Source organism: Symphodus melops, assembly GCF_947650265.1.
Source record: "Symphodus melops genome assembly, chromosome: 6".
Lineage (NCBI taxonomy): Eukaryota > Metazoa > Chordata > Actinopteri > Labriformes > Labridae > Symphodus > Symphodus melops.
In genome coordinates this window covers 16,777,996-16,803,938 of record NC_136696.1, presented here as the reverse complement: position 1 = coordinate 16,803,938, position 25,943 = coordinate 16,777,996, and the positions used below count along the sequence as shown (strand labels likewise).

The 25,943-nt window shown below is 40.2% G+C and overlaps 1 protein-coding gene across 1 annotated transcript in view; it reads right to left on the bottom strand.

Annotated features, from left to right (window-relative positions):
- Window positions 1-25,943, bottom strand: part of ptprq (protein tyrosine phosphatase receptor type Q) — a gene marked incomplete at its 5' end in the record, with an annotated part of 36,396 nt that overhangs the window by 5,825 nt on the left and 4,628 nt on the right. The window contains 45 exons of the mRNA XM_079346054.1: window positions 112-138; window positions 951-995; window positions 2,111-2,239; window positions 2,406-2,505; window positions 2,625-2,698; window positions 2,787-3,078; window positions 3,302-3,460; window positions 3,824-3,893; window positions 4,048-4,286; window positions 4,391-4,577; window positions 4,689-4,798; window positions 5,224-5,595; window positions 5,698-5,967; window positions 6,367-6,508; window positions 7,048-7,199; window positions 7,290-7,565; window positions 7,650-7,970; window positions 9,301-9,472; window positions 10,101-10,246; window positions 10,339-10,493; window positions 10,579-10,699; window positions 11,105-11,386; window positions 12,532-12,813; window positions 13,025-13,132; window positions 13,217-13,396; window positions 13,514-13,675; window positions 13,812-14,313; window positions 14,838-14,998; window positions 15,153-15,299; window positions 15,406-15,534; window positions 15,622-15,850; window positions 16,019-16,218; window positions 16,323-16,392; window positions 17,999-18,113; window positions 18,732-18,840; window positions 19,415-19,526; window positions 21,576-21,736; window positions 21,869-22,129; window positions 22,696-22,864; window positions 23,323-23,420; window positions 24,355-24,461; window positions 24,632-24,785; window positions 24,887-25,016; window positions 25,153-25,283; window positions 25,521-25,820. Coding sequence (XP_079202180.1) covers window positions 112-138; window positions 951-995; window positions 2,111-2,239; window positions 2,406-2,505; window positions 2,625-2,698; window positions 2,787-3,078; window positions 3,302-3,460; window positions 3,824-3,893; window positions 4,048-4,286; window positions 4,391-4,577; window positions 4,689-4,798; window positions 5,224-5,595; window positions 5,698-5,967; window positions 6,367-6,508; window positions 7,048-7,199; window positions 7,290-7,565; window positions 7,650-7,970; window positions 9,301-9,472; window positions 10,101-10,246; window positions 10,339-10,493; window positions 10,579-10,699; window positions 11,105-11,386; window positions 12,532-12,813; window positions 13,025-13,132; window positions 13,217-13,396; window positions 13,514-13,675; window positions 13,812-14,313; window positions 14,838-14,998; window positions 15,153-15,299; window positions 15,406-15,534; window positions 15,622-15,850; window positions 16,019-16,218; window positions 16,323-16,392; window positions 17,999-18,113; window positions 18,732-18,840; window positions 19,415-19,526; window positions 21,576-21,736; window positions 21,869-22,129; window positions 22,696-22,864; window positions 23,323-23,420; window positions 24,355-24,461; window positions 24,632-24,785; window positions 24,887-25,016; window positions 25,153-25,283; window positions 25,521-25,820 — 7,858 coding nt within the window. The remainder of the gene's footprint in view (window positions 1-111; window positions 139-950; window positions 996-2,110; window positions 2,240-2,405; window positions 2,506-2,624; window positions 2,699-2,786; window positions 3,079-3,301; window positions 3,461-3,823; window positions 3,894-4,047; window positions 4,287-4,390; window positions 4,578-4,688; window positions 4,799-5,223; window positions 5,596-5,697; window positions 5,968-6,366; window positions 6,509-7,047; window positions 7,200-7,289; window positions 7,566-7,649; window positions 7,971-9,300; window positions 9,473-10,100; window positions 10,247-10,338; window positions 10,494-10,578; window positions 10,700-11,104; window positions 11,387-12,531; window positions 12,814-13,024; window positions 13,133-13,216; window positions 13,397-13,513; window positions 13,676-13,811; window positions 14,314-14,837; window positions 14,999-15,152; window positions 15,300-15,405; window positions 15,535-15,621; window positions 15,851-16,018; window positions 16,219-16,322; window positions 16,393-17,998; window positions 18,114-18,731; window positions 18,841-19,414; window positions 19,527-21,575; window positions 21,737-21,868; window positions 22,130-22,695; window positions 22,865-23,322; window positions 23,421-24,354; window positions 24,462-24,631; window positions 24,786-24,886; window positions 25,017-25,152; window positions 25,284-25,520; window positions 25,821-25,943) is intronic.

Sequence of the window (25,943 nt, the reverse complement as noted above, 5' to 3'; positions counted from 1 at the left end):
AACTGTACAACACAACTTATTTAAAGTTACAACATGAAACCACAATAAGGCGCATGCTGCAGCTTCTGTGTGCTTGAAGAATGTTCACTTTCTTTATGCTGGATGACTTACTTCAGTGATTTCCGGTAGCTGAGCAACCTACACAAAAAAACAAAACAATGAACATTAAACAAGATAAACAAATGATGTCAATAATCACAGTCCGCACTGTGGCTTATCTATAAGTGACAGATGGATTGATTTGTATTGCAAAGAATGTGTGGCATCATATGTTGAACCAAAAAGGGGGTCGGTTAAAAGAGTTTAAGGGTTTTCTTTGGCCACTTCATCCTTTATTTGATATGACAGGCGATGATGGGAGGAGAGAGAGGGGAGTGACTTGCAGCAAAGGGCCAAGCTGAGGACTACAACCTCCATACATGGGTCTCTCAACAAAACTATTCAACACCCCGGTTCAAACATTTTAAATTACTGTACGAGATTAAATACTAGCACTGACTTTGATGTTTCATTCTAAAGGAATAATTTAACGTCAGCTAACTTGGATGAGTCATATGACTTTTCCCCTGACTGTTTTCTTTACATCACGGAGGACTTGTAGCTACGCAGATGCTTAGCGAGTGATAAAGTGTGCTGTTGGTGCTCCCGAAGATAGCTAAGCCTTCCAAGCAATTTCAAGATAGTGAGTGGGTAAACAAATTAAAAATGGTCTCAAGGAGAGGAGTGTGAGCACGGCCCTGCTATCTCTGCCAGTGATGGAGGAATAGTCGAAGGCTGAAGGCAAAATGCTGATGTTCCCGATTCTTTCAGTCAATTTCAACCAAAGGCATAATAAACAACACAGATAGACAATACAAGCTTAAATAGATCATGTTATATGGAACAGAGAGTGGCTAATAAAAGGTTGAAAGCATAAAGTGATGCACACACGGGCCAAATGCTCAACTTACTGGATCACATAAATCTCTTTCCGCCTAAAAAAGAAGGAAGAATACCTGGTGAGAGAAAAGTGCTCAGTGAGATAAAAACAAAGCCAAGGCAAGTCAATGCAAAAGTTGTTGTGCTTGAAAAGATATTTGCCTCAAATGTGACGAGTAAGAAGACAAGTGCTATATTACCATACATTGTGTTAAGAAGGCGGTATGTACAGTGTTAATGTGAACTTAAGACAGGTGAAGCAGCTTAAATGTGAGCACAACATGCTTTTGTCAAAAACCAACGAGCTTCGCTTTAAGACAAGTGGAACAGAGCAAATTATTGAATAAAAACAGATGCATATTTGCCAAAGCAAGGTGCTCACAGTATATGGCTGTTACACAAAAGAGATAAGGGAGAGTTATCTGACAAGACGAAACACTTTGATTTTGTGTATCATATCTTAGGCTCTCTCTTGTGGGTTTTATGTTTTTAGTGAATCCATTTCTTCACATTTCACACCTACATAGACCCCTCTATTTTTAGTTTGTTTTTATGGTTCTCATTATGAGGCTAATCTTCAGAAGTGGGTGAAGGAAGGTTTCAGAAAGCGTCATATAATCACTGGTTGATCCATCATATTGTGTATTATATCATGGTGGTTAATGAAAATATAAAATTGTTATAATGCTCGTATTAACAGACGGTCTTTTCAGGAGTGCCTACATTCTCTATTTCAGGGTGGAGGGGCTTTATAAAACCAAAATCAACACTGAAATTGTCTTTGCCTCTTGCTTTAGTGCTTGTTGCACCTGTTAACAGTTCAACAGCTTGTGTATAAAAAAAGAACAAAAGCTGTGACACTGACGTTATATGAGAGGTTGTTGGGGAGCTGTAGACAGGGCGTCTGTTCTGCAGAGAACTGGATAAACTTTAAAAAGCTTCAGGGATGCTGTGTTGTTTTACAGTGCTGCTGCCTCTATTTTCTGCACTAACTACAACTCGAGAAAATGTCACGCTGAAAGGAGTGCATATCAAGTCGACTGCAGACTAGAGACAATGTTTTTTTCTATGAGAATAAGATTTTGTCTGGAGCTACAGAATCGATGTAAGCTGTTCCAAGCTGTTTGGCAGCAGAAAACGGTGTTTTATTTTTCATAAAGTTACACACTCTAGATGAAAGTGAAACACACACCGGTTGAGTTTTTCTTGTTTCAGCTCCAGATCTGCCACAGCGATCAGCTGATCCAGTTTACACTTGGTCTCTATGATCTCAGCCTCTCTGGGTGAATAAGTACCACCCTCTTTCTTGCGCTGATGGATCCTGACATGTCAATAAAGCAGAATTATTAATTACAAGGTTAATAAAAAAAATCATTATGAGAAAAAAGCAGTTGGTTTTTGATAGTAATGAAATAGACGTTTGTATATTTGTACTGAATGCAATGTAATAATGTTGGCAAATCAATGAATGTCTGATCCTATCTTACTTGACTGAGCCACAGATGATCATGATGAGTAAAACAGATAAGAAGAAGGAGAGCAGAACACCAAGAATGATCTGCTCATCTCTGGTCAGCCATCCGTCCGCTACAAAGAGCGGGAAGAAATACACACAACACAGACAAAGATAAACTAAAGGTGATACAAGTATACAGGTTATTGTCTTACTTTTTAATGTAGAGTATTAAAGGGTTGAATATAAAAACCTGCAGTTTTGACGTGATCCGAGTACTCAGAATCTGTGAATTGGCCATCAATGTTTGTTGCTCTAAATTTAAACCTGATCAAAAACAATTTATTGTCAGCATGAGAATATGATACATAAATGTACAACATTTTATCGGCTGTTGAGTGTGTGGTGCACTCACACATAGACTGTGTTTGGCTTCAGAGGTCCATTGCACAAATTGTCAGTGTTGTTCTCCTTCAAGCAGTCATCGTTCCCTCCGATCACATACGTTCCTGACGTTGTGTGATTGAACCTCACTTTAGGCCAGATGTCTCTGGACACTATGTGACCACCTCTGTCATGTGTATCCGTGTGTGATGCCACGTCCCTCAAAAAACACGGCGGGTTGGGGAACCCCTTGTCAGTCAGGTATGGGGCAGGACGAAAAAGGAAAGCATTCTTCCAGTTGGTCAGGTTCAGGATATCCTTCACTGTGATGAGAGGAGAGTAAAAGAGGGTAGGTATTGGAGGGGGAGTGAGTCAAATGTCTGCTGACGTTAAGCCCTTTGGCTTTTGCTCATTTTGTCTTAATCTTAGAACAGATATCGTACTGTAAGACAAGTTTCTGCTTGAGGCTTTGAGCTCAAACACAACCAATACCCAAGTGTATTCAACTAAAAGTGATAGCTGTCAATGTTTTTTGAAGAGTCATACCCCCTGACTCGGCTACGATGACCTGGATTTTTGTGATTGGTCCATTGTCGTCACTATAGAAACAGGCAGGCATGCGGATGGTGATACTCCTGTGGGTTACCATAGCAACCCCTCCATGGCCCAGCACTGCCTGGGGTCTTTGGGTTGGCTTGGCCGGTGCTAGAAAACACGCACGTGTGAACACAGAGGAGCGCACGCACACATGAATAAAAAAACACACACACGCAGGAACACACAAAGGAAATAGTATGAAGGTGTTATGCGTGAAGCTGTGCCTTTGGTCTGAAACCTGAGAAACAGACCTGATCAGACGACTCAGAGAAAAACAATACCAGTACATCTACAGCACACATCTGGGTAAAACTGAACTACTTTTACTCGGAGTACTGTGTCGGAGCAGGCCAACACAGTGCTGCACTAAAAGTGCCGTTCTGTGGGAATTCTTTAACTATTGGACACTGTTGTAACATGAAAGAGAGAAACAACATGGTTGCATAATGAGGACACATAAAAGACTTTTACCTTTGATCCCTGTGGTGATCTGGACATGTGGGCTGGGTGGGCTTCTACCGGCCCCGTTCTTTGCTGATATCTACAGACAGAACAAACAACCAAACAGGACTATTTATATAAAAGGGCAAGGTTGTAACTTAAGGTTGATTCTTCTGCACCTTTGGCAGTCCATCAAATGAGTGTAAATCTGAATGTGCATGCCTGTATGTGTGTAATTTGTGTGTGTTCTTCACCTGTATACTGTAGCTGTGTCCTCCCTTCAGGCCCTCTATGACTCCAGTAAGCATGTTTGGATCTCTCTGTGTGATATTAAGGCTGGTGTTTTTCACCAGGCGGTCCTTTTCATAGATATACACAAAGTAGTCAGTTATGTTTCCATTGGGCTCCTCTGGAGGGGTAAAAGTCACCTTCACACGGTTCACTTCCTCTGGGATAACCGATAAGATTACATTCTTGGGAGGGTCTTTGGGTTCTGGGTAAAGAGTAGAATTAATAGGAGACAAAAATTTAAAGCGTTTTAGATTTTGGTCATATTGATATGTTGGACGGTGCTACAACCATTAAATGTCTTCATACCTTCCTCCAGTGTTTGAATCTCAATCGGCCCGATGGCTTTCCCATCCCCAGCAGCATGCTCCAGGGGACCAGTGAAGGCAGTGATAGTCACAAAGTATCGAGTGAAAGCAGTTAAGTTAGTCACAATGATGGTCATCATCTCTCCTGGAGCTCGAACTGTTGAGACGTTCAAATCAGGACCATCAACCTGGAAACAAATTTGAGTTCACGCAAAGAATTAGTATTAAATGAGGAGAGTTGGAGTAATTGCACATTGACTATTTTGTACAAAAAACTAAAGTTCAAAACTAAAATTCACCTGCACGAGATATGAGGTCGGTCCAGAGAGAACTGCTGGAGTGTCCCACTCTATTCGAAGGCTGTTGGAGGTACGGGTCACTTTCAGGTCACGAGGAGGGGCATCGGGGTCTGACGGAGAAGAGAAGACAAGCGCAGAACGGTAATGAGTGCCCTGCAGAGGCTATGGATGCTTTAATGAACACGTTAAAAACACATCTGTTTAGACGTCTTTTTAATGCTCTGAGCGTTTCACTTTTTTATCTTATCTAGCAAAGGTTTCATTTTCCAAACTACATGCATGTTTTATCCATTTAAAGCACTTTGTGACTTTTGTCACATTAAGATTTAATGAGCTTAAACACTATTGTTAAATTAAATAAACAAACGTTCATTAAACAATCGTCATTAGTTTGAGATATTTCTCCAGCTTCCAAGTCAAAGTACCACAGACTTGCATACTTTGAAATACCAGAAGTGGTCAGATACAGTAAGACTAATAAGCAATTCTCCCCTGGCAACAGAAAAAGGTCACATCACCACTGCTGTGTTCTTACTTCCAGCCAGGGTGCGTGCATAGTTCCAGTTTGTATATTCTCCAACCCCAGCGTTGGTCACAGCTGCAACTTTAAAGCGGTAGTATCTGTATTTAGCCAGTGATTGAAGTGTGACTCTGTGGTTCTCTTCAGCACTATCTGAAGTATTCAACGACACTGAGGTCTCAGAGTCCACACAGTCTAGGGTCAGTTCGTCCTCTGGGTCTGGCTGTGCAGTAGTCAGGATGTTTGGTTCACAAACAGTGGAAAGCAGCTGTGCAATGATGTGGTACTCTTTCAGCAGGCCTGGAATAGAGAGCGGCGGCGCCCACTGAAGTGTCACATTGTTTGTTGTGATATGAGAGATGGTGAGGAAGCGAGGGGCAGCAGGGGCTGTTGAAGTAGACAAAGAAGATTGATTTGAGTATTTCTTTTTCATAAATGTTTATTAGGAATCAGAACCCAACATGCTGCACATCATATTAGACTTGCTACCTGATTCAGAAAGAGTGGAGGCAGTACAGTTGACACTGTCTCCAGGTCCAGCAGAGTTCACTGCAGTCACAGTGAGTGCATACTCCTGCTCTGGCAAAAGACCCATCACTGTGTACTCTGGTACGGGAGCCTGATGTGGCTGTGAGTCTACCTCCAGAAGAATCTCATAATAAAGAATCTCCCCATTAGGGTTGGCTGGAGGTTCCCAAGACAGATGAACTGAATCCCAGCTGACACCAGAGCAAGACAGGTTACCCACAGCGTCAGACACTGAACACAGAGAAGTGAGACAGGGGCATTTTTACTAACATTCACGACTCACCACCTTTTAATTAGTTTACAAACTTAACTTCTCCGGTATAGATTGTAGAATTAAAAACAATTGTGTTTTTAATTTAGATGTCTTTAAACTTTCCATTCACTTAGTTTGCATCCTCTTTGAAAGGAACAGAACTTAGTGGCTGTGTGGTGGCACATCTATACACCATTATGGGACATTTTTTTATTATCAATTCTTATTTTATCATTTTTTTTATTTTTAGATGTCAGAAATATGTGACAGTATTGATATAAAAGGGTTATTTTACGTTGATTTGAAAATACTTTGGACATTTTTTTTAGCACCTCGGTGACATTGGTTGTGTGTCCAGCAGAAGTTGTATACATTACCTGACTCATTAGTGGTGAAGGTCACCGGGCTGCTGAACTGATTCCCATGGCCCACTCTGGTATAACTGTAAACACTGATCTCATAGGAGCTATGAGGCCTAAACCCTGATAGATATTCTGTTGTTGAAGGACCTGAGGAATTCTATATTTGTAAAAACACACACAGACACACACACACACACACACACGAATGGATAAAAATGCCACATGGGACAGTGGTTAAAAACTTATTTTGCACGGCCCACTTTTGGCAATTGAAATGTGATCCTGTACCATGAATCTTCATAATTTGTGGTGTCTGGTATTAATGCATTTTCAGCCTTGCATTTACCTGGAAGTCCTTTACCAAAATTTGTCATGCTTTACTTAAAGTGAAAAACGTCTGTCATAACCCTGTCATAACTCTGGGCCACCCCAAGGGGTCCTACGCCCCACCTTGGAAATCACAGAGATAGGAGATTAAATCATCCAGTGGTAATTCAGTCGATAACATCTAATTGTATAAGCACACGTGTGTCTGTGTGTGTGTAATAATACAGCTGAATGGTATCAGAGGTGTGAAATTAGAGCTACCCTCCGTGTGCCAGTGTGTACTATTACTGAGTGAAGCTCTGAAGAGTGTGACAGTGTGTGTGCTGGTATTATTGTGGAGTAGCTTTCGGTGTGTGAAATTAACATTACCCTGTGTGTGACCGTGTGTGTGATGAGGTCTCGGATCCTGAAGCCATACTGTATCACCACTCCATTGGGCTCCAAGGGCAGCTCCCAGCTCAGCCACACAGAGACTGCAGTGTGGTTGTAAATAGTCAGGTTACGAGGAGGGGACATGGGGCCTAAAAGGAAGAACGTACATTAAAACATCACTGCATAGATAAATACTATCTCAGTAGGATCTAAATTAAATACATTCCTTTTCAACAAACCTCCTTCATCAGTGTGCAGCTGCAGCAGCAGGTTCGGTCCTGAGCCTTTACGAGTTGCAGCAGTAATAGTGAGATTATAAGCAGTGTATGGCAGTAGGTTGGTAAGAATGAACATAGGGCTGGAGGTTTGTGTTGTGTTGGATCCTCCTGGGCCAAAGACAGTTAGGGTATACTCAGTTATCTCGCCATTGGCCTCCAGAGGGCGCTTCCAGACCACTTTGATGGAGGAAGATGACAGATTCCTGGTAGATACCAGCAATGGCGCAGAACTAGGAACTGAGGAACATAGAGACATGTCGGTATCAAAATAAATGACAGAATAAAACACAATCGGATGACGTGTGTTGTTGATAAACTTACTATCATCGTCTGTTCTTAGGTACATTGTGCTGGTATGGTTGTAGGCAGGGCCAGCACCAGTTGCAGGGGTAACAGTGAACACATAAGGGAAATACTTTCTAAGTCTGGTGAATAGGAAGACAGTGTCACTCGTAGTATGCTTGATGGTCTTGTTGACAGCTGGGGCCCCTTGGATGGATACATTTGGGATAATGCCGGCCTCCTGTAAGGTGAGCAGGTAGTAGGGACGGCCATTGGGTTCAAGGGGAGGGTCCCAACTGACAATGATGGCCGTAGAGCTGAAGATCTGAGCCGTCAGGTTTTTGACCGAGTCACTTGGCACTGAAAAGGGAGACAAGTAAACCACTGTTACTATTAATAAACCTAAGCAGGAATGCTGGTTAAAAGCCTATTATGAGTATGTAAATTAGGAAAGCGATCAACCAACACACTGTTGACACTTTATGGGAAACGAACAGCACACCAGTCATAAACGTCATTATCATGGTTGTGATTAACAAAACACAAACAACAGCCCATCAAGTAAAACAATAAGGCATGGCATTAATTCAGCAACAAAAGGGAAAAATACAATATAGTTGGAAACAGTACAGTTAACAGTCATGAAAACAACATCAAGTACATTTAACATCTCCTTCAGAGACATTCAGAATAATTTGAAGAGAAACTTTTACAAAAGGTGAGAGAGCAGTTGAAGAGAAAATACTCAGCCTCTTCATTGTCTTGGTGTCTCCAAAAATAACACATGGTAAACAAGGTAGAAAAGGGGAGATGAAGGGAAAAGGGAGGTAAAAATGATGAATGAGTGGATGTGAGGGGTCGGGTGTGTGTGGGGGTCTGAGCCCAGGGGAGTGAGCCCCCGCTGGGCTTGGCAGAACGAGAGAGACAAGGTGTCCTGGAGCTCCGATACTTGGCTGAGAGTTGAGCAGCTAGCTAGAGCACAGGCAGAGATACAGAGTCAGTATGACAAGTAATCATTCAGAGACAGAGAATACTTCACAAGCAAAAAAAACTAAAATCAACATACAGATATGTGACAAAGTCTGTGGCAGCTGTCTTCACCATTTTTCCCAAAATTACATAAAAACAAAATGATTAGCTTTATTTTCACTTTACTTTTTACTCTGAGGATGCAAAAGGCTAAATGACTAAAAATCATGCTATTCAAATTTGAGTTTCCACTGTAACAATAAAATTGCAGCAATGTCGTAGAATAACCTTTCTTAAAGTGCATGAAGATGTTGTTTCCGTATGACATGATATAATGGTTCTGCCCTTTCTTTCTTTTTCTTTTCCGCTATCTCTTTTGATTAATTCATCTGAACTTTCATCATGCATGGTAAAAGTAAACAAACTGGCTGTCTTTGATGCAAAGTGTCACAGGCTGACAAAAATAGAACCAGTTTGACAAACTGTTTTCTCCTATAACTAGCAAGCTGAAAGCTCCATCGTCTTTATGCAATTTTAAGGAGGAAGTTTAAGAGTTTTGGAAAAACTGTGCAGACGTGTGACCAGCGAGACTCTAAGTCACTGTGTGCAGCAATCATCTGAGTGTAATTTAATGCAGCACTTCATTTTTATTTCTCTTTATTTTTAGCTGATTTGTAAAACTATATGTAGTTTTATGTTAATGTTTGATTGAATGACTGACCGTCCTCTGGTAAGAAGATTGTTATCGGGTCGCTCTGGACCCCTCCGTCCCCCTGTACAGTGCTGGACGTCATCCACAGGGAGTAGTTTGTGCCCCCAACCAGTTGGGTCAGAGTGTAGGAGAGGGCTGAACCAGGAGGGGCCGAGGCAGCTAAAGTTGAAAGAGGAACTCTCTGCAGATAAAAAAAAAAAAAAAAAAAAGACCCTTATGGTAAATCTTACATACGACAAACTATTTTAATAAGAGTTTTTTTATACAGAGAGGTTACATATGAAATGAAAATCAAACAATTTCTCTTGTTTATGTGTTGGTCTACCTAAAGCATTAAAGAGTTCATCCTGTAAGTAATTTAGCTCAATTAAGTCAGTACTGATATTTTGATCAATGGGAATCTGCATAACAAACCACTTTACTATCTGTTTCTTTAAGTGTTTTTTGAAATTAGCTTCAACTAACCCATAGCTTTTCAGTTAGCTTTTAACACATTCCTCTCGTCAAAAGTACATTATGATTCAGATTGGTGTTTTTTAGGTTTAACTAACAAATGGAAGTTTTGCATCCTCTCCTTTTAGCTCTGCTTTGGTATTAATATTCTTCCTTAGTTTTTAAAACATATACAGATCTTACTTTCTATTTAAAAAAAAAAAAAAAAAAATATCGGTCAATCGTGAAAAGTTCCTCTGGAAGAAGAACTGTTAAGTCTTAATTTAACACATGTATCACAAGACAAATATATTAAATCATAATACAAATACAATAGTATTGATTAGTCCAGCTTAATTGGGCCATATGTGACCCACCTGCATATTCACAGTGTTGTTATCAGAGTAGAAAATAGAGTAGTGTACAATGATGCCATTGGGTTCAGTGGGAGGATGCCACAGCAAGGTGACAGAGGAGGCGGTCACATTTACGAAAGTCACATTCTGCGGGGGGTCAAATGGTTCTGCAAGGCAGGAGATATGACAGAAAGTGAGAACAAATCTTTGTGTGGATGATGAAGCTATCTGTAAAACTTTTTCACACAGCATAAAACACCTGCTTCAGTGGTGGTAAAGCTGATGTAGATCAGAACTCCGCCGTCTCCGAGCCTGGTCCAGCTGGACACAGAAGCGTTGTAGCGGCTCTGTGAGTCTACATTAATAACCACAGATGTCTGAGTTACGTTCTGCCACAGCTCAGTAGTTTCGTTCCTGACAAAGAGAGAAAGCATTTATGTTGTGATGTGTTATCATCATTTTCTTTTTGTTGCAAAGATGATCGAGTTAGGATACTCACCAAACTCTGACTATGTAGTAGAGTACTTCTGAGTTGGCTTCAGATGGTGGTTGCCATGACAACTCTACCTCATAGTCTGACAACTTTGTTGCAAGGAGGAACTGAGGTGGTGTGTCTGGAGCTGAGATGCAGGAGAAAGACTTTCCAATAACACAAAGCAGACTGTAGACTGACCTTTTCAAAAGAAACTGAAGTGATGAGTGATTTTTTTAAATGCTTGTGCAGGGCAAATAAGAACCTCGCTCTCAGGACCAAACCAGAGAGAAAACTGCTCTGAAAAGAAAGACTGTTTAGTTTTAATGACTCTGTTGTTTGCACTGCTCAGTCCTGATGGAAGACACGAGTGCCAGGCAGTGACAAAAACCTGTTATGTAACATTGTTAGCATGAGCTGAAACAGAGAAATGTGAGGAGGAAACGAGGAGAGAAAAGTCAGATTTAATCAGACACCCTTGAGCTCAGCAATGATGTAACCATGCAGGGTGCTGGAATTAAAATCAAACCCTCCCCTTTCCTCTCCCTCTCACCATCCTCCAGTGTGGTGATGTTTAGCGGCTCGCTGCTGTAGTTTCCGGGCCCAACACGTGTATGCGTTTGCACCATGACGCGGTAGTGCGCATACTTCCTCAGATGTGTGATGTGGAGGTAGTTGGTTGGTGAGGTGAAGTTCAAGTAGTGAGTTGAATTCCAAAGCTCCAGGCTGTAGTGGGTAATCACTCCGTTAGGTAGCAGAGGGGGCTGCCAGGTTATGTTCACCTCACTGGGACTGACCGACTCGTAAGCTGCACCATAAGGAGGACTGCCGGGGACTGGAAAAGAAACAAATATAAACATTATAAATGCTTGAATGCTGCTCTTTTCACCATATTCACGTCAGACATTCACATCAGGAATCTCCTTCAGTTATTATGCTTGTACAGGGAGGCTGAAATGTTTTTCTACTGTGTGCAAGTAATAATAATAATAATAGTGAATCTCTCTTATTGTTAATTATGTGATTATGGGGTCGCCGGTGGCGCAGCGGCAGTGCGCGCGACCCCACGTATTGAGGCTCAGTCCTCGCGCGCGGGTGGCCCGGGTTCGCGTCCGGCCTGTGGCCCATTTCCCGCATGTCTCTCCCCACTCTCTCTCCCCCTTTCCGACTCTATCCACTGTCCTCCCTCTACAATAAAGGCAAAAAAGGCCAAAAAAAACAAATCTTAAAAAATAAAAAAAAAATAAAAAATTATGTGATTATTATAATTTGATCAGCAACTGAAAATACACTAAATAGTGATAACAGCGCTATTTAAAGCTATAACTTCTTTATTTGAGACTGATCAGCTAATTACAGCTTTCTTAAGTCAACAGCTAATTTTAGCAATGAACAAATGCTAGCTTCCAATTAGTTAATCCTATCTTCTTTACATTTCCCCCTTTGTTAGGATGAAATTGCAGCCTAATGTCACAGATGTTCACTTCTAAGCTAAACAATATATCAATATTTGAGAAATATCTACTGTTAAAAACAAGCACAGGTAAATAAATAATCTTTTCCTGACCTGCATTAACATGTATTACTGTTACATAAGTCAACAGGTAAGACATGATTTTATTTCTAACTCTAATTTTAGCTAGCTAACAGTATGTAGACATGGCTTGGATTCTAAAGTTAGCTGATGCGTCTTTTCTGTCAAATCTTAAGAAAATAAGTTAGAAAATCTGTTGCCTTATCTTGAAATATGGCCCAATTTCCATAATCCATTTCATTTTCTGACAAAAGGGTATGCCCTTTAATAACAAAAATGTATCAGGTTCCCTACATTTATACTATTGACAACCTTGAACATACCGACACCACTTTATAGCAGCATCCCCATCCTGATTGTGGCGACAGGAAAGTGGACAAAGTGAATGGATAACGTCACTATACGCTTTTGTATGTGTGTCAAGGTGGGTGCATCCATCAACATACCGTCCTCTCCAGACAGCAGGTGTAAGATGTCTGATGTTTGGTTGCCGTGCCCATAGCGCGTGTACGCCCTCACAGATATGTTGTAGGATGAGAATGGCTTCAGGTTGATCAGAGTGACTCTGTTAGAGGTTGTGTTCATCAACGCAAAGTAGGATTCGTTCTCATACGTGACCTCGTAATATTGGATCACTCCATTGGCTTTCTCAGGTGCGGACCAGGTCAATGTAGCGGTGGAGGGGCTGGTGTCGTCGACCATGAGATCCACAGGAGGGGAGTCAGGCTCTGAGTATGGGTTGAAAATTAAATATCGAAGAGTTTTTAAAATAAAATTGAATTATATGATTGAATAGATAAGGTGCATCGTATCCTATTGAATAATAGGTAATTAAAAAACAAATCTGTAACCACACTTTGTAAAAACTCTGTGTCATTAATAATGTTGTTAGACACTAAAACTTTCTTTTTATCATCCATGTTTGTGTTGAGCACATACCATCCTCTAAGGTAAAAACAAAGACGTCGTCTTCCTCAGACAGAGAACTCTCTCCGACAGCTGTAGATGCAGCTACACGTAGCTTATAACCGGTATATTTGTCCAGATCTATCAGCCACAGACAGTGCATATTAGTATCACACTTGTATCACAACTATTTCAATGACTGCATAGACATGTGCAGAACCTTACCTGTTATCAGTATGCTGGTGGTGTCAGAAACCCACTGCAAGGCTTGATTACTATGCAAGTTAAGGCCGTAGACAGTGTAATGTGTGATCAGCCCATTGGGGTTAAGAGGTGGGACCCAGGTCACTAGTATGGATGTGGAACTGATGTTTTGATAAGACACTTCAAGCACCGAGCTAGGGACTAAACAACATACACAAAATGAAAAATTGAAAATGAATAGGGATATTTTAAGGGCTTTATAATTTTGTGTATTTTTTAGTTGTTGCTGTTTTGCAACAACTAAATGTGACCACCTACCTTGCTCCCTTGTCTTCTCAGTAATGTCACTTGCAGGACCTTCTCCCACAGTGGTAGACGCGGTGACCCTGAATGTATACTCAGTGAAGGGATTCAGATCTGCTACCAGGTAAGAAAGCTCCTCAGACAAAACGTCCATCACCTCCTCTCTCACTGTAACACCTACAGCATTGATGCAAACACAATTGGTTATAGAAGACAGTATGCACACACAGGAATTATAAAACATAAAAATTCTTCGATCAGTGCTAAAGGGGGTTAAGAGAAGTGATGTTTACTGTACTGTGTGCTCTCCCACCTGTAGTATCGGAGGCGGCTGCAATACGTGTTGAAAAGTGACCTGTTATAGATACATCATGTGTGGATATGCGTTGCTGGCCTGGGGTCAAAGCCAAAGGTGAGGAGTCAGAGGTCACATGCCAAGCATTTGATTGCTTTGTTAGCCAGGGCGGGAGTGAAGCAGGTGGTACAGATGTAAAAGAAAATGCAGCAGTCACTACAGTAGATTGAATATGTTCACTGTTAGAGGCTAAAGAAGTATCTGAAGTCATGCTCGAATCATCAGTGATCTTGGATTCAGCAGTTGGTTGAGCTTCAGTGTTAGTAATGTGATCAGCGCTTCTTAGCCAGAAACGTGTGAAAGGGGAAGCAGTAACCGCGGTGGGCAGTCTGCGGTCTGAAAGAGTTGCTGTAAAAGTCGGCCCGGATGTCATCTCACTGTGCTCGGCATTCCTCTTAAGCCTTGGATTGTTAGGAACGTCAGGAGGTTGGGTCTCATCCACGTACATACCAGTTGTGTTCTGAAGGAAGACAAGTAGAATTAATACTTTTCCTGCTGATTTTGATTTCTTCTAATTGGGTACAGTGTATAAGCGCACTCAATACTTTTGATTCATCAGCCCTTAAAACATTATCTACTTAAATCAGTGGATATCAGCGGACAAGGCTTGCAGTTTGCATATAGATGGATGCTGTTTTTAAATAGGGCCTGTGACTTAAGATTTTTTTTTATTTTTCAGGGAAGTGGAAAACACAGAAGTACAGTACAGGCTAATGGGATCTATGAGGTCATTGGCAAAAATTCTATTTTTGTAAATCTTGCAAAACAAGCTGTTGATAAGAAAATGCCAAAGCACCTTTAAGCAGTATGTTAATTTATCAGGTTGTTGGAATGTTTGATTAAATATTCAGTAAAAAAACGGGGATAAATGCTCCCAAAAATGTGTATATATACAGTAATTACCTAATTAACTTTTTTATCAACATGAAGGCTTATGCATGGTTGCTGTATTACTATTTTTGCCAAGTGCAATGTAAGGCTTACTATTGAGGTAAGGGTTATATCCTGCAGGAGGACCTCCTCAACCAGCACGTGCAATTTGTACTGGGTGATCCGACCATTGGGCTGGGCAGGACTTTTCCAACTCACACGGATAGAAACTGAATCCTCAGCCACTGCCTTCAAGTCCTGCACTGCACTTGGTGCTACACACAAACATACAAATAAACAAGATAGACTAAGTCATATTTATTCATACATCGAACAAACCAAAACTCAAAAAAAGTTTTTTTGCTTTCAATTTCCAGTTGAAAGATCAAAAGGAAATGTGGCAGTGACATATTCTAAGAATGGTCTCACCTTCAGGGGGTGTAATTACATCCTCCTCAGCTGCTGGACCCACTTCTCCAGCAGCTTTCGCTCGGACAGACACTGTATAGCTTGTGTAGGGGGTCAAGCCAGTAAAAGAAAACCGCATGTCTCCTGTGCTGTTTTCATACAAATATCCTGTAGTGAAAAACAAGATTATGTAATGCTTGGCTGTAAATAAATGCAGAGTAAGAGACTGTTAATAAAGGCATTTGAGTTAGTCCGAATGATCCTTAACAATTACCTGTAGGTCCATAAAGGTAGAGCATGTAGCTAAATTTCCCTGTGATGATGCTGGGAGAGCTCCAGGACACAGATATTGATCTGGATGTTATATTTAATATATTAAAGTTTTGCGGCGGGTCTTCTGGGGCTGCCAATCCAAAAACATGTAAAAATCAACTTCTATGCAGTCAATCAAATAACACAAAAGAATGCTGTCATGCTTCTTTTTTCATACCTGATTCTGGCATGCGAACCATAGTGGATGCTATCTGTCCCTCTCCGTCAGAGGTGAAGGCAGACACCTCAAATAGATATGCAGTGTAAGGTCGTAGCTGATCAACTCCCACTGATATGGGGACACTCCACGAGGCAGCAGGGGGTACAGCTGAGAGGGTGATGGGGGTTGATGACGCTGTTATCTCAAAGGGACTGGGAGTTGCACGGGAAAGGATGTCTGCTGCATCCTAAACATTCATGATCATACACAACATACACATAGAGAAAAGTATATGAGAAAACAATGCAGCTTCTACTGTTTTGTTCACACTCTGCTTTGGTAGCATCTATGGTTTGTACCAAAAACAAACTACAGAAATAGAATTATGACAGAGGGCAACAGTATAATTAAGTACATTGCAGTGTGGAAGTGCTCCGGTCATGATGTCCTCTGCATTGACCTCCAGTGTACGGACAGTCTGCCCAGTACGAGCGTGTTTAGCCTTGACAGCAAACTTTGTGATCAGGCCATTGATGCGGTGTGGTAGGAACCATGTAACCATGACGAAGGCGTGGCTTTGAGCAAATGCTGTCAAGTTGGTCACCAAACCAGGAGCTGTAGAAAGACAAACATAAATGAATGTACACACAACCTCAAAAACTCAAATGTATTTTCTTAAATCATACTGCAAGTGTTTGTGCGTGTGTGTTTATACCCACGGGACTCAGCTGTTTTTATGTACAAAGACTTGCTGAAGGCCCCGATTCCAGCTGGAGAAATGGCTGCTACCTAAAAGGAGGGAACAGGGAGATACAGACAGAGAGAGAGAGAGAGAGAGAGAGAGAGAGAGAGAGAGAGAGAGAGAGAGAGAGAGAGATTGTATGCATTGTGTAGCAATGGTAGTTGTAATATGATTGTTTTGTACATCCACAATCATAATCCACAATTTTGATATACTCAAACAGAAGTCAGACTCTATATTTCTGCCTCCATCTTTCTATTAGATTTGAATAGAACGAACTAAAATGAATGACATACATTTAATTGAAAAATTACTGTATATGTCACAATGGTGTTAACTCGTCAAATAAAATAAAGAATATCTATTATTTTTTATGCTGGCCAATCACTTTTCTTTTTTTCTATTTAGCTTTAAAACATTTCATGCCAAATTTCTACTGATGTGGTCAAATAGAAAAGTCAGACCAGTCTGCCCTGAAAGCAAACACAGTTTCTGCACATTACAGAGTCAGATGTTTAAGAACAATATTCATAATCAGCAGCCGGTTATGATCATGGTGATCATAAGATTGTAATAATGTTTGGTCTGATGTCTGTAATTGACCAACACTGCTGTTAGGAACGTAACAAAATGCTTTCTAAGGGAAATGTTTCCCAAAGCTTTCAATATTTAAAACAAGAATGTAGAATGTATCTACTTTTCAATATTCCATCATAAAAAAGAATGGAAACTTTGATCCATAATAAGTGAAACAATGATTTGCGGAGAAATATTTACTCAGCACTTTCTGCGTTCCTTTCTCTTCACTGGAAGATTAGGTACTCAAAAAAGACAAAGTGATTTTTTAGGTTTGATACATGTAACAGAATACTTTGTGGGGATTTTAACGACTAAGAAAATAAATGATAACTTTGAGTGTGTGTCTGATATTTGTACAGAAGCACGTCAAGACTTTAATAATGAGCTCAGCTTTGCACATGGTTTACTGAGCCTCAGACACTCACAGGTGTGATGTAGTAATATGATACTTGACACAGGCACACAAACACACAATAGAGAAGTGCGGTTATGATAACAATGTGTGTGTCGCTCTCTAGAGTCCATTTATATGAAGGTCAGTGTGGGTTAATGAATTCTGAAAACTAATAAGCACGATCACATTCAAGCTCAGTGACAACAGACAGTGGAAAGAGCCAGGCCTGATCCATAGATCTGTTTCCCCTGATTAATAATGCAATCAAGATCAATTACCAGTATTCAGCCAGATCAAGAGAAAAGTCTTGACCTGTTGGATCTGTGTTAGTGAGCCACATTCACATGATAATACAAGAGGCAAGTTTCCAAAGATAATCTGGTGCTTTGGTGTACAGTACATGTGCAGTTCAACTAACACGTTTATACTTGCAATTAAGTAATAGTCAATGAATGTTGTCTTTTATTGTTTATGTTTATGGAGTACCCCATCAGGGAATACATACCTACTGTATTTAAAGAATAAAGAAGTCATTGTTTGATCGGTGTGTTGTATGCTGTTTTTAGATTTTGTTTCAACTCTCTGTTGTGTTTTGTGACATCCAGATTGTTCTCTTTGGTTTTCAATATATTCACCAAAGAAAGAATAACGTTTTGTAACTCGCATTTGACTTGTCTAACCTCGATGTGGTATGTTGAACCTGAGGTGAAGTCGGTGAGCAGGGTCTCTGGTATGTCCAGGTACTTGGTAACCTGTGTGAAGGTGGGATCAGGATAGGGACACACCTCCTTGTACCTAAAGCAGGAAACCATTTTTTAGATCATCATCTTCAAACTCACATCATGCATTAATGAACTGTTTCAGGCTAGAAGAAAGACTGTCGGTGGGGAAAAATAACTTCCTTGATTGGTTCATATACTGTGGTTTAGTTAAGTAAGGAGCATGTACCATATCCAAGCATTTCCATTTATTCTACTTCTGCTCCATAAAATGTGATTGGTAAATATTGTGGTAAATATTGTAATTTTGACACATTTAATGATTCTTTGTTGTTAGTGTTGTTTTTTTGTTCATGAGGATTTTCTTATTTAGTTCTCAAAATTGCCTATTGTTGCAAATCTTTAATAAAATAATGTTTTTGCGTATTAATCTTCCCCGTTCTTAATAGGATAGAAAACTAAAATCGCCACCTAGATCTACTACAATCAAAATCCAGCTAACACGTTAATGCATCTGTAATCCTGAACACTGAAACTGTAAAAGGGGCCACATGGCATTACATTTAATGATCTGCATACTTGAAAATCCAGTCTTGAAAAATTTATCATCATCAGAGTCATTTGTTGGCATTGACTCATGTTTTAGCAAGACAGCAACCCATGACAAGTTTTCAAGAAGACAACAGAGAATTACCTGATGACATATCCATCAATATTGTTTGCATCAGATGGCATCGTCCAGGAGAGGAGGATACCATTAGATCCGACAGCCTCTCCTTCGAGGCCTGAAGGTGGACCAGGGACTGGAGGAACAGAGGGGACGTGTGTCAGGAAGAAAAGTCGGAAGGATAAAGTGTCTTTTTTCATCCACCCTTTTCACTCTTTATTTTATTCATCAACATCAACACATCATTGTCCCTCACATTAAAGATACAATACTATGCATGTGATATTAAACTTAACCAAAACCTACAGAATAATTTTAAGGATCTTATTGATGTCCGTGTAAGAGTGATCATCAGGGCTTGTATTTGTGTGTAGTTGTGTGTAAGTGTGTGATTTAGGCCGATCTCTGATGAACAAGGCCTCACACAGCCTTGGCATTTCACTGACATTCACTGCAGACCCTTTCATCCTGCGGTTCAAAAGCCCAGGTTTAAGTTACCTTTGAGGAATTAAACGAGCATGAGAGTACGCTCACAAACACTGACACGCACATAGACACACACACACACACACACACACACACACACACACTTACTGTACTAATGTGTTATTCGGAGGAGGAGGGAGTTAAACAGCAGAGGGCAGAAGAGAACTTTGACGCCAAAAAAACAACAAACAACAACGGCCAATGTGAGCATGTGCATTTCTCACCACTCTCATTGGTATTGATCATGCGGCTGACTCCAGGGCTGATGACTGAGGAAGAGGAGGCTGTGACTGTTGCAGTGTATTGTGTCCCTGGACTGACATTCACCACATCAGCCTGTGAAAATAGAAACAGACACACACACCCTGTCACAACATTCCCACATCATGTTGTTGGTAATGTACTTTAGACAAGTGGTTCCAAACCTCCTTTTCTCTAAGAGACCCCAAATATAACTCCTTATCCAGTTGTGAGTGTGTTTTTATGGATATTTAGTGATATGCTGTAAAAGTAGATGCTAGATGATTTTTTTGTTGTTGATAGGTTTGGTCACTTTTCCATTAATTATTTTAGCTTTCCTCTGTGCAGAAGCTGCATCTTTAAGTTATTCCTTACATTCAACTCATTTTTTAATTTCTGTGAACCATTGCCTTACATTGTTTTGCTCTCACACTTTCAGTCTGTGCTTAATTTGATGGGGTGTATCCTGTGAGTTTTAGTTTCTGTAGTTATGTTTTTACTTGTACAAAATAGATATAAGGTCAGTTATCACACTCTGACTTTTGAATGATTCTTTAAACAAATAACAGGAGGTAAATAACTTAGACGCTTGATTAAAATAAATAACGCTCTTAGCAATTCACCATTCCTTGTTTTGCCATCTGTCATTTGTTTCTGTTTGTCTTTGCAACCAGTCTAACGCCTGATAGCACTGTTCCTTTAACATGAAAACATTTGTTTAAAGCACTTGCATGTTTTTCATGTGTTAAAAGAACCAAGGTTCTTATTGTTCTCTTTTTTTGTCAAACTTTAAATTGAATCGTTTTGCCTATTTGTTAAAGACCCATGTGAGTATTTATATTCCCCTTTAAAACATTTTTTTTAATCTTATTTGAACTTCTTCTTTTTTCAAACTAGAGAACCAGCTGATAAGAATAAATCTCTTAAGATGTAAATTCACTTTGTAACAATCTGCAACAACACTTACTCAGCCTTCTGTTGTTGTGTTGCATTATGTGGCATTTTAATATATTACCACAAATCTATCTGAAGAAGATCCTCAGCCATCTGTTGCAGTATAAAAAATGTTCAGTTGTGAATGGATGACACCTTGTTTCGGCATGTGGTTGCACTTATTTGTCTTTATAATTTGCTTGGCATACCCCAGTGTTGCAGTGTACTTGCTTTAATTTGTGCTGTGGCCAACATTAACACCTATGAGATCCGTGTGGTAGATGGCAACGTGCCACACTATCACCTTATGTTACCTCCCTGAATTATGACTAAGCTTTTTTTTTTAACATATGTGGTTGGTCTTCTGTGTATTTTACCTTTGGCTGTGGCTGCAAGCCTCAGAATGTGGATATATGAAAAGTGTAAGTCTGTGTGCCAGTGCAAGATAATGAATTCTTACCTGTGAGTCTATCTGTCCCAAGCAGAGTGTGAGCAGCAGGATGAGAGGGGTGAAGGCCATGCTGGATAGCAGAGTTAACTTAAGTTTAGACGCAGCAGGTTAGAGGCCTCCCCAGTACAGCAGCATCCAGAGTTAATAAATTATCATTAGTTGTTGTCTACAGGTATTCCACTGAGCAGAACTAAAAAAACAACTCAAGATCTAGAGGCTGGTTAGTGGCACGAGTGAAGGTTGCAGGGTTAGTGGTTCCAGCATCGGATATTAACAGTTCTAAGCTTGAGGTATTCCAAATTTTTAGGTTCTGGCCAGGGAGGGCAGTGGGTCCTTTCATTAGCACAAGGCTAACGTTCTCCCCCTGCTCGATCGCTCTTTCTCTCTCTCTCTCTCTCTCTCTCTCTCTAGGGAAAAGCTGCTTAAGCAAATGAATGATTCAGGGTTGAGCTCATAAGGCCAACTTAATAAATAATGAGAACTATTACTCAACTCTGTGTTCTGTGAGCTCTATGTGTGCAGGGTGTGTAAGGTTACATTTGGGGGGATAACTGACACCTGGCAGACAGGAAGAGCTAGTACGGGGAAGGACTTGGTTGAATGGCAGGAAACTTAATGTGTGTATGTTTCTGTTTTGTATAGTTTGTACATACAGTACATAGTAGCAAATCAGCTGCTTCTGATGCTAGTTGTTATATTGAGTTTATAAGGTTTACATTAAAATATGACATTGTTGCTACATCTAAGCAGAGTGTGTGTACCTGTACATATCCATCACATGCAGGGTGCACTGTGACTTTTCCTTGGTTTGGCAGCAGTATCACTTGATAATGATCCACACACCCCACTGCCTGCTCCCAACGCAGTGAGAACTCACGTGCAGACACATTTATTTCACGCAGTCCTCGTACACGTGCTGGCACTCATGGTGGACAGACAAGAGAGGCACAGAGTTAGAGAAGTGGAGAAAGTGTCAGTAATTATCTGAAGAAGAGATCAGAGCAGGTGATAGTATTTGGGTGTTGACCAATGAAGCCCTTGAGTTTTCCTCTACCTGTGGTAACAGTAAGGAAGGCAGCGCTCCCCGCGGTCACTCCCCTCACTCTCGCAGTGCTCATGTTGTACCTACAGCCGTCCACTAGTCCTGTAACCACAGCAACCCGCTCCTCCTTAGGTATGATGAGTATGTTTGTGGCAGAGGTGTTGGCCACTGTGACTCTGTGGAAGTCAAACCCTCCAAGTGCTTTATCCCAACTCACAGACACAGAGGAAGTGTTGACGTTTACAACATGGAGGGTGCATATTCCTGCTGGTCCTGTAAAATAATTTTGGCAGGTTTATACCTTAAGTTTTCAGCATTTCAGCCATGATCAAACCATAGACGACCTAAAATACATACAAAATAACCTTAGAATGAAAAATAAATATGACATTGAAAAGCTGAAAACAGGAAGTTCTTTAAATTTTAGGTGAATGATCTCGTTTGTGTCAAGTTTGATGACAAAATCGTATTTAGTATATATAGTAATACACTATAATTGTAGTATCTTATGCAATAGCTGATTTTGTCCTTTAAATGTGTAGGGAGTGTTCTCTAACAAAAATGTAATCCTGCTTAGAGCAGTCAAACTTTTCAGTGACTGTGAGTCTTTTGCATGGTCAATGTATACAAACGTTTGGTTATGCAAAATGCCATAACTTACAAAACTACTTAATAGAAGTTATCATTCTTGTCACTTATGATGTGGTTGCTTTTGTAGGTCATATTAAAGCATTACTCTGTTTCAAATCTAACCAAAACTATTTCACAGGAGCTTTAGGAATTACTAACAACTTTGTTTTGAAGAAATAAGGAGTAATAATAAATAAGGTATGTCTTACGTGTGCTGAACTCTCTGTGCACCTCCTGACTGGTGTCTGAGTCCAGGACACTCCAAACACTTACACCGTAGTCTGACCCTGGGATCAGTTTTCTAATCTCATAACTTGTGCTCCGGACAAGGACCTCATTCCATAACTTCCTGTCCAAAGATAGCAGGCCAAAAACGAGCTGAGAAGACAACAATAAAATCATCAGTCACTTTCAATTTTTTCCCAGTATAAGTTTTATAGCAAAACTTGAAACATTTTACGTTAAAATTAATTTATATCATTCATGTATTTTTGTCAATGTGGTTTTGTATGTGCGTGCACAAAATGTGCTTGGTCATTCCTCCTGGCTGAGGCTCTACAGAGGTCATATATCTTTAAAGGGTTGGTAATCGAATCTGTGGTGTGACGACAACGGTTGCTCAGTAACCAACAGGTAAGTACAAAACCTGACTGGGGCTGATTGGCCACTTTTGTTAAAAATGTAATTATTATTAATGTTTTGAGTGTTTTGTTTGTTTTATTAAGAAAAATGACTTAGATTATCATGCTGATCTGTCCAGAAGTTACTACAGTATTCTGCCTAATGGGTCTGGGTCGACTTGAAACAGAACAGATGCAGCTGTATTCATGACTTACCTTGTACACCTCCACCCGCCCTGACGGTGGGCTCCAGGTGACAAACACCGAAGTCACTGCCTGCTCTGAAAGACTCACTTCCTGTGGCTCTCCAGGCTCTGAAGGAAAGATTCCCTTTAGCATATGACAACATGCACTGTATACTTACCATCCTCCACTCTGGGTAATACACCGTTGAATCAGATGTAGTTTGAGTAGATACTTTTTAAAATACTTTGTAACTTATGGGAACAATTTTACCACATAACATTGTATTTACGTAACACAGTTCCTGAAATGTTAATTTGGTTTTAACTGCAAAATAACTGCAAGTCAAATACATATTCTAAAATGTTCACATACATTTCAAGCTCAAAAAACTAATTTGGTTTGAATAGCTCATTTCTTGAATGGTCCAAAATTATAAGGGGAATTTTTTAACAACTTATCCATTTTTATTAATTTATTATGAATTATGAGTACTTCGTAATAAGGTTCTGGCAGATCTGACTGATGGTCTGGCCTACAATACTTCAGCTCTTTGCCTGTTTCTAAGCTGCCCAAAAGTTAGTTTGAGACAGCATTTCCAATAAGCAATTGTCACTGATGGATTTCAAAAGTCCACATCAGAAACCAGTGGGTGACGTTATTGAGAATATGACCATACGGTTTGACAGCTTATAAAGGAAAATCAGGAAGTCAAAGAGACTGGTGCTAATTTCCTCTTTATCTGGTGCATCTAAGCTGCAAAGCGTGTGCTCTAATGTTCTGTGTGACAATGATTTATTTGGTTCACCATCTTATACTGACACAACTTTGTAATAAATCCCTTATCAGTTTGTGAAATGAAACCAAATACACACAAAAATAATTTCCCTTTTCCCTTATTGGACATTGTAATTTATTTTCTAGTTGTATTTGTGTATACATCTGCTCCCTTCCAACGTGTTCATTCACAACCATTCATGTTATAATCCAAGTTCATGGGCATATGTGGGTACACACACAGAAAAAATATTAGGTTCAGGGACTTCATAAAACAAATACACTTACTTGTATAAAGTGTTAATGCAGAAGGTTTACTCCGTCTTTCTCTGCTGGTGCTAATAACTTCAACTGTATACAAGCTTCCAGGAGCGAGGTCTTTAAAGCAGTAATATCTGAGTAGAGACAAAGCCTCCGACTGTGAGAGCATTTAGGTGTAAATTATGAAAAAGCAGTGAGTATACACTACTTCAAAAAAAAAAGAAAAAAAGAAAAATGTGTTTTGAAAATTGTGATTCCAGTCTTATAAAACTGAAACAAGATATTTGTATTGAGTGACACTGACCTTGGTTCCTGATAAGAGACCGTTAGCTGTTGACTTGACGTTGTGTTTTTTAATGACAGGATGAGTGTGCTCACCACTCCCCTGACCATACTCCAACACATGCACAGGGATGATGTAGTTTTATTGACAAGTGACACCTCAGCTGAAGTGGGAGCTGGAATAAAAAATGTAAAAAACCCCATAAGCAATGTAGAAAAAATACTGATCAATGTGTGTTTATGTACAGTATGTGCATGCTTCTGTGTGTGTATTTACCTGCTGTGATATTGATATTGATAGGCGAACTGTCTGTGAAGGATTCCTTCTCTGTTCTTATTGAAAAGTGGTAGAGTCGGCCTGGAGTCAGACTTGAAAATACTGCACTCTCATCGAACACTTTTTGCACCTGCAGCATCCATAATATATATAAAAAACAAATCTATCTAACAGCTTTAATATAACTTAACAGTTGCTGTAAATGAGTTATTAACCTCTTGTACAGGTGAGAACTTGCACATGTTTCATTATTTGTTTGTTTTTACCATGTGTGAATGGTCACAGTTCAGGCAGATGACCTCGTAGCTGTGAGCCAGCCCTTCAGCTGGATCCCAAACCAGCCCTATGGACGATTCTGTGACCACACCCTCCCTCACTCTGTTAGGAGGAGCCAGACCTTAAAAACCAACAACCTGTAATTACTCCTCTTTCACAGTAAAAAACAACTAATTGTTTGGGGATTAAGTGGGAGTTAAGAGGACTGCATTGCCTAAATTATCACAAAAAGAGAAAAGAGCGGGATTTGTGCAGTTTTAGTGAAATAAGAAAAATAATCTACACAGGAGATTCTGTGACATATTGCGATGAAGAAATAATTAAGTTTAAAAGTATGTGATGATCAGAGGGAACTTGCCTGTTTTAAAGGGATGTGTGTAGAAAGCGGGCCCCAACTGCTCTTTACTGGTGCTGAACACCCCCAGCTGGTACTCGGATCCTGGGCTGAGTTTGCTTTGACTTATGATATGGACACCAGCAGGCAGGGAGAACCAGTCACATGTGTACCCACATGTTCCCTCACAAGCACGGTCACACACTCCTGGACACGCACACACTGTGACCCCATCGATCAGACCCTGCTGTGGAGGGTTGATGAACAACTGTGCAGAGTTTGTGCCCACTGAAAGAGGGGCCGCCACCTGAACTGGGAGGGGCTCTTTAAGGGCAGAGAGATAGAAACAAAATAATTTAACAAAAAAGGACAAGTGTGTTTAAAAACAGAATATACTTTCAAAGCTGAATATTTAAAATTTCTAAGATATGTTTCAAGTGCATCATG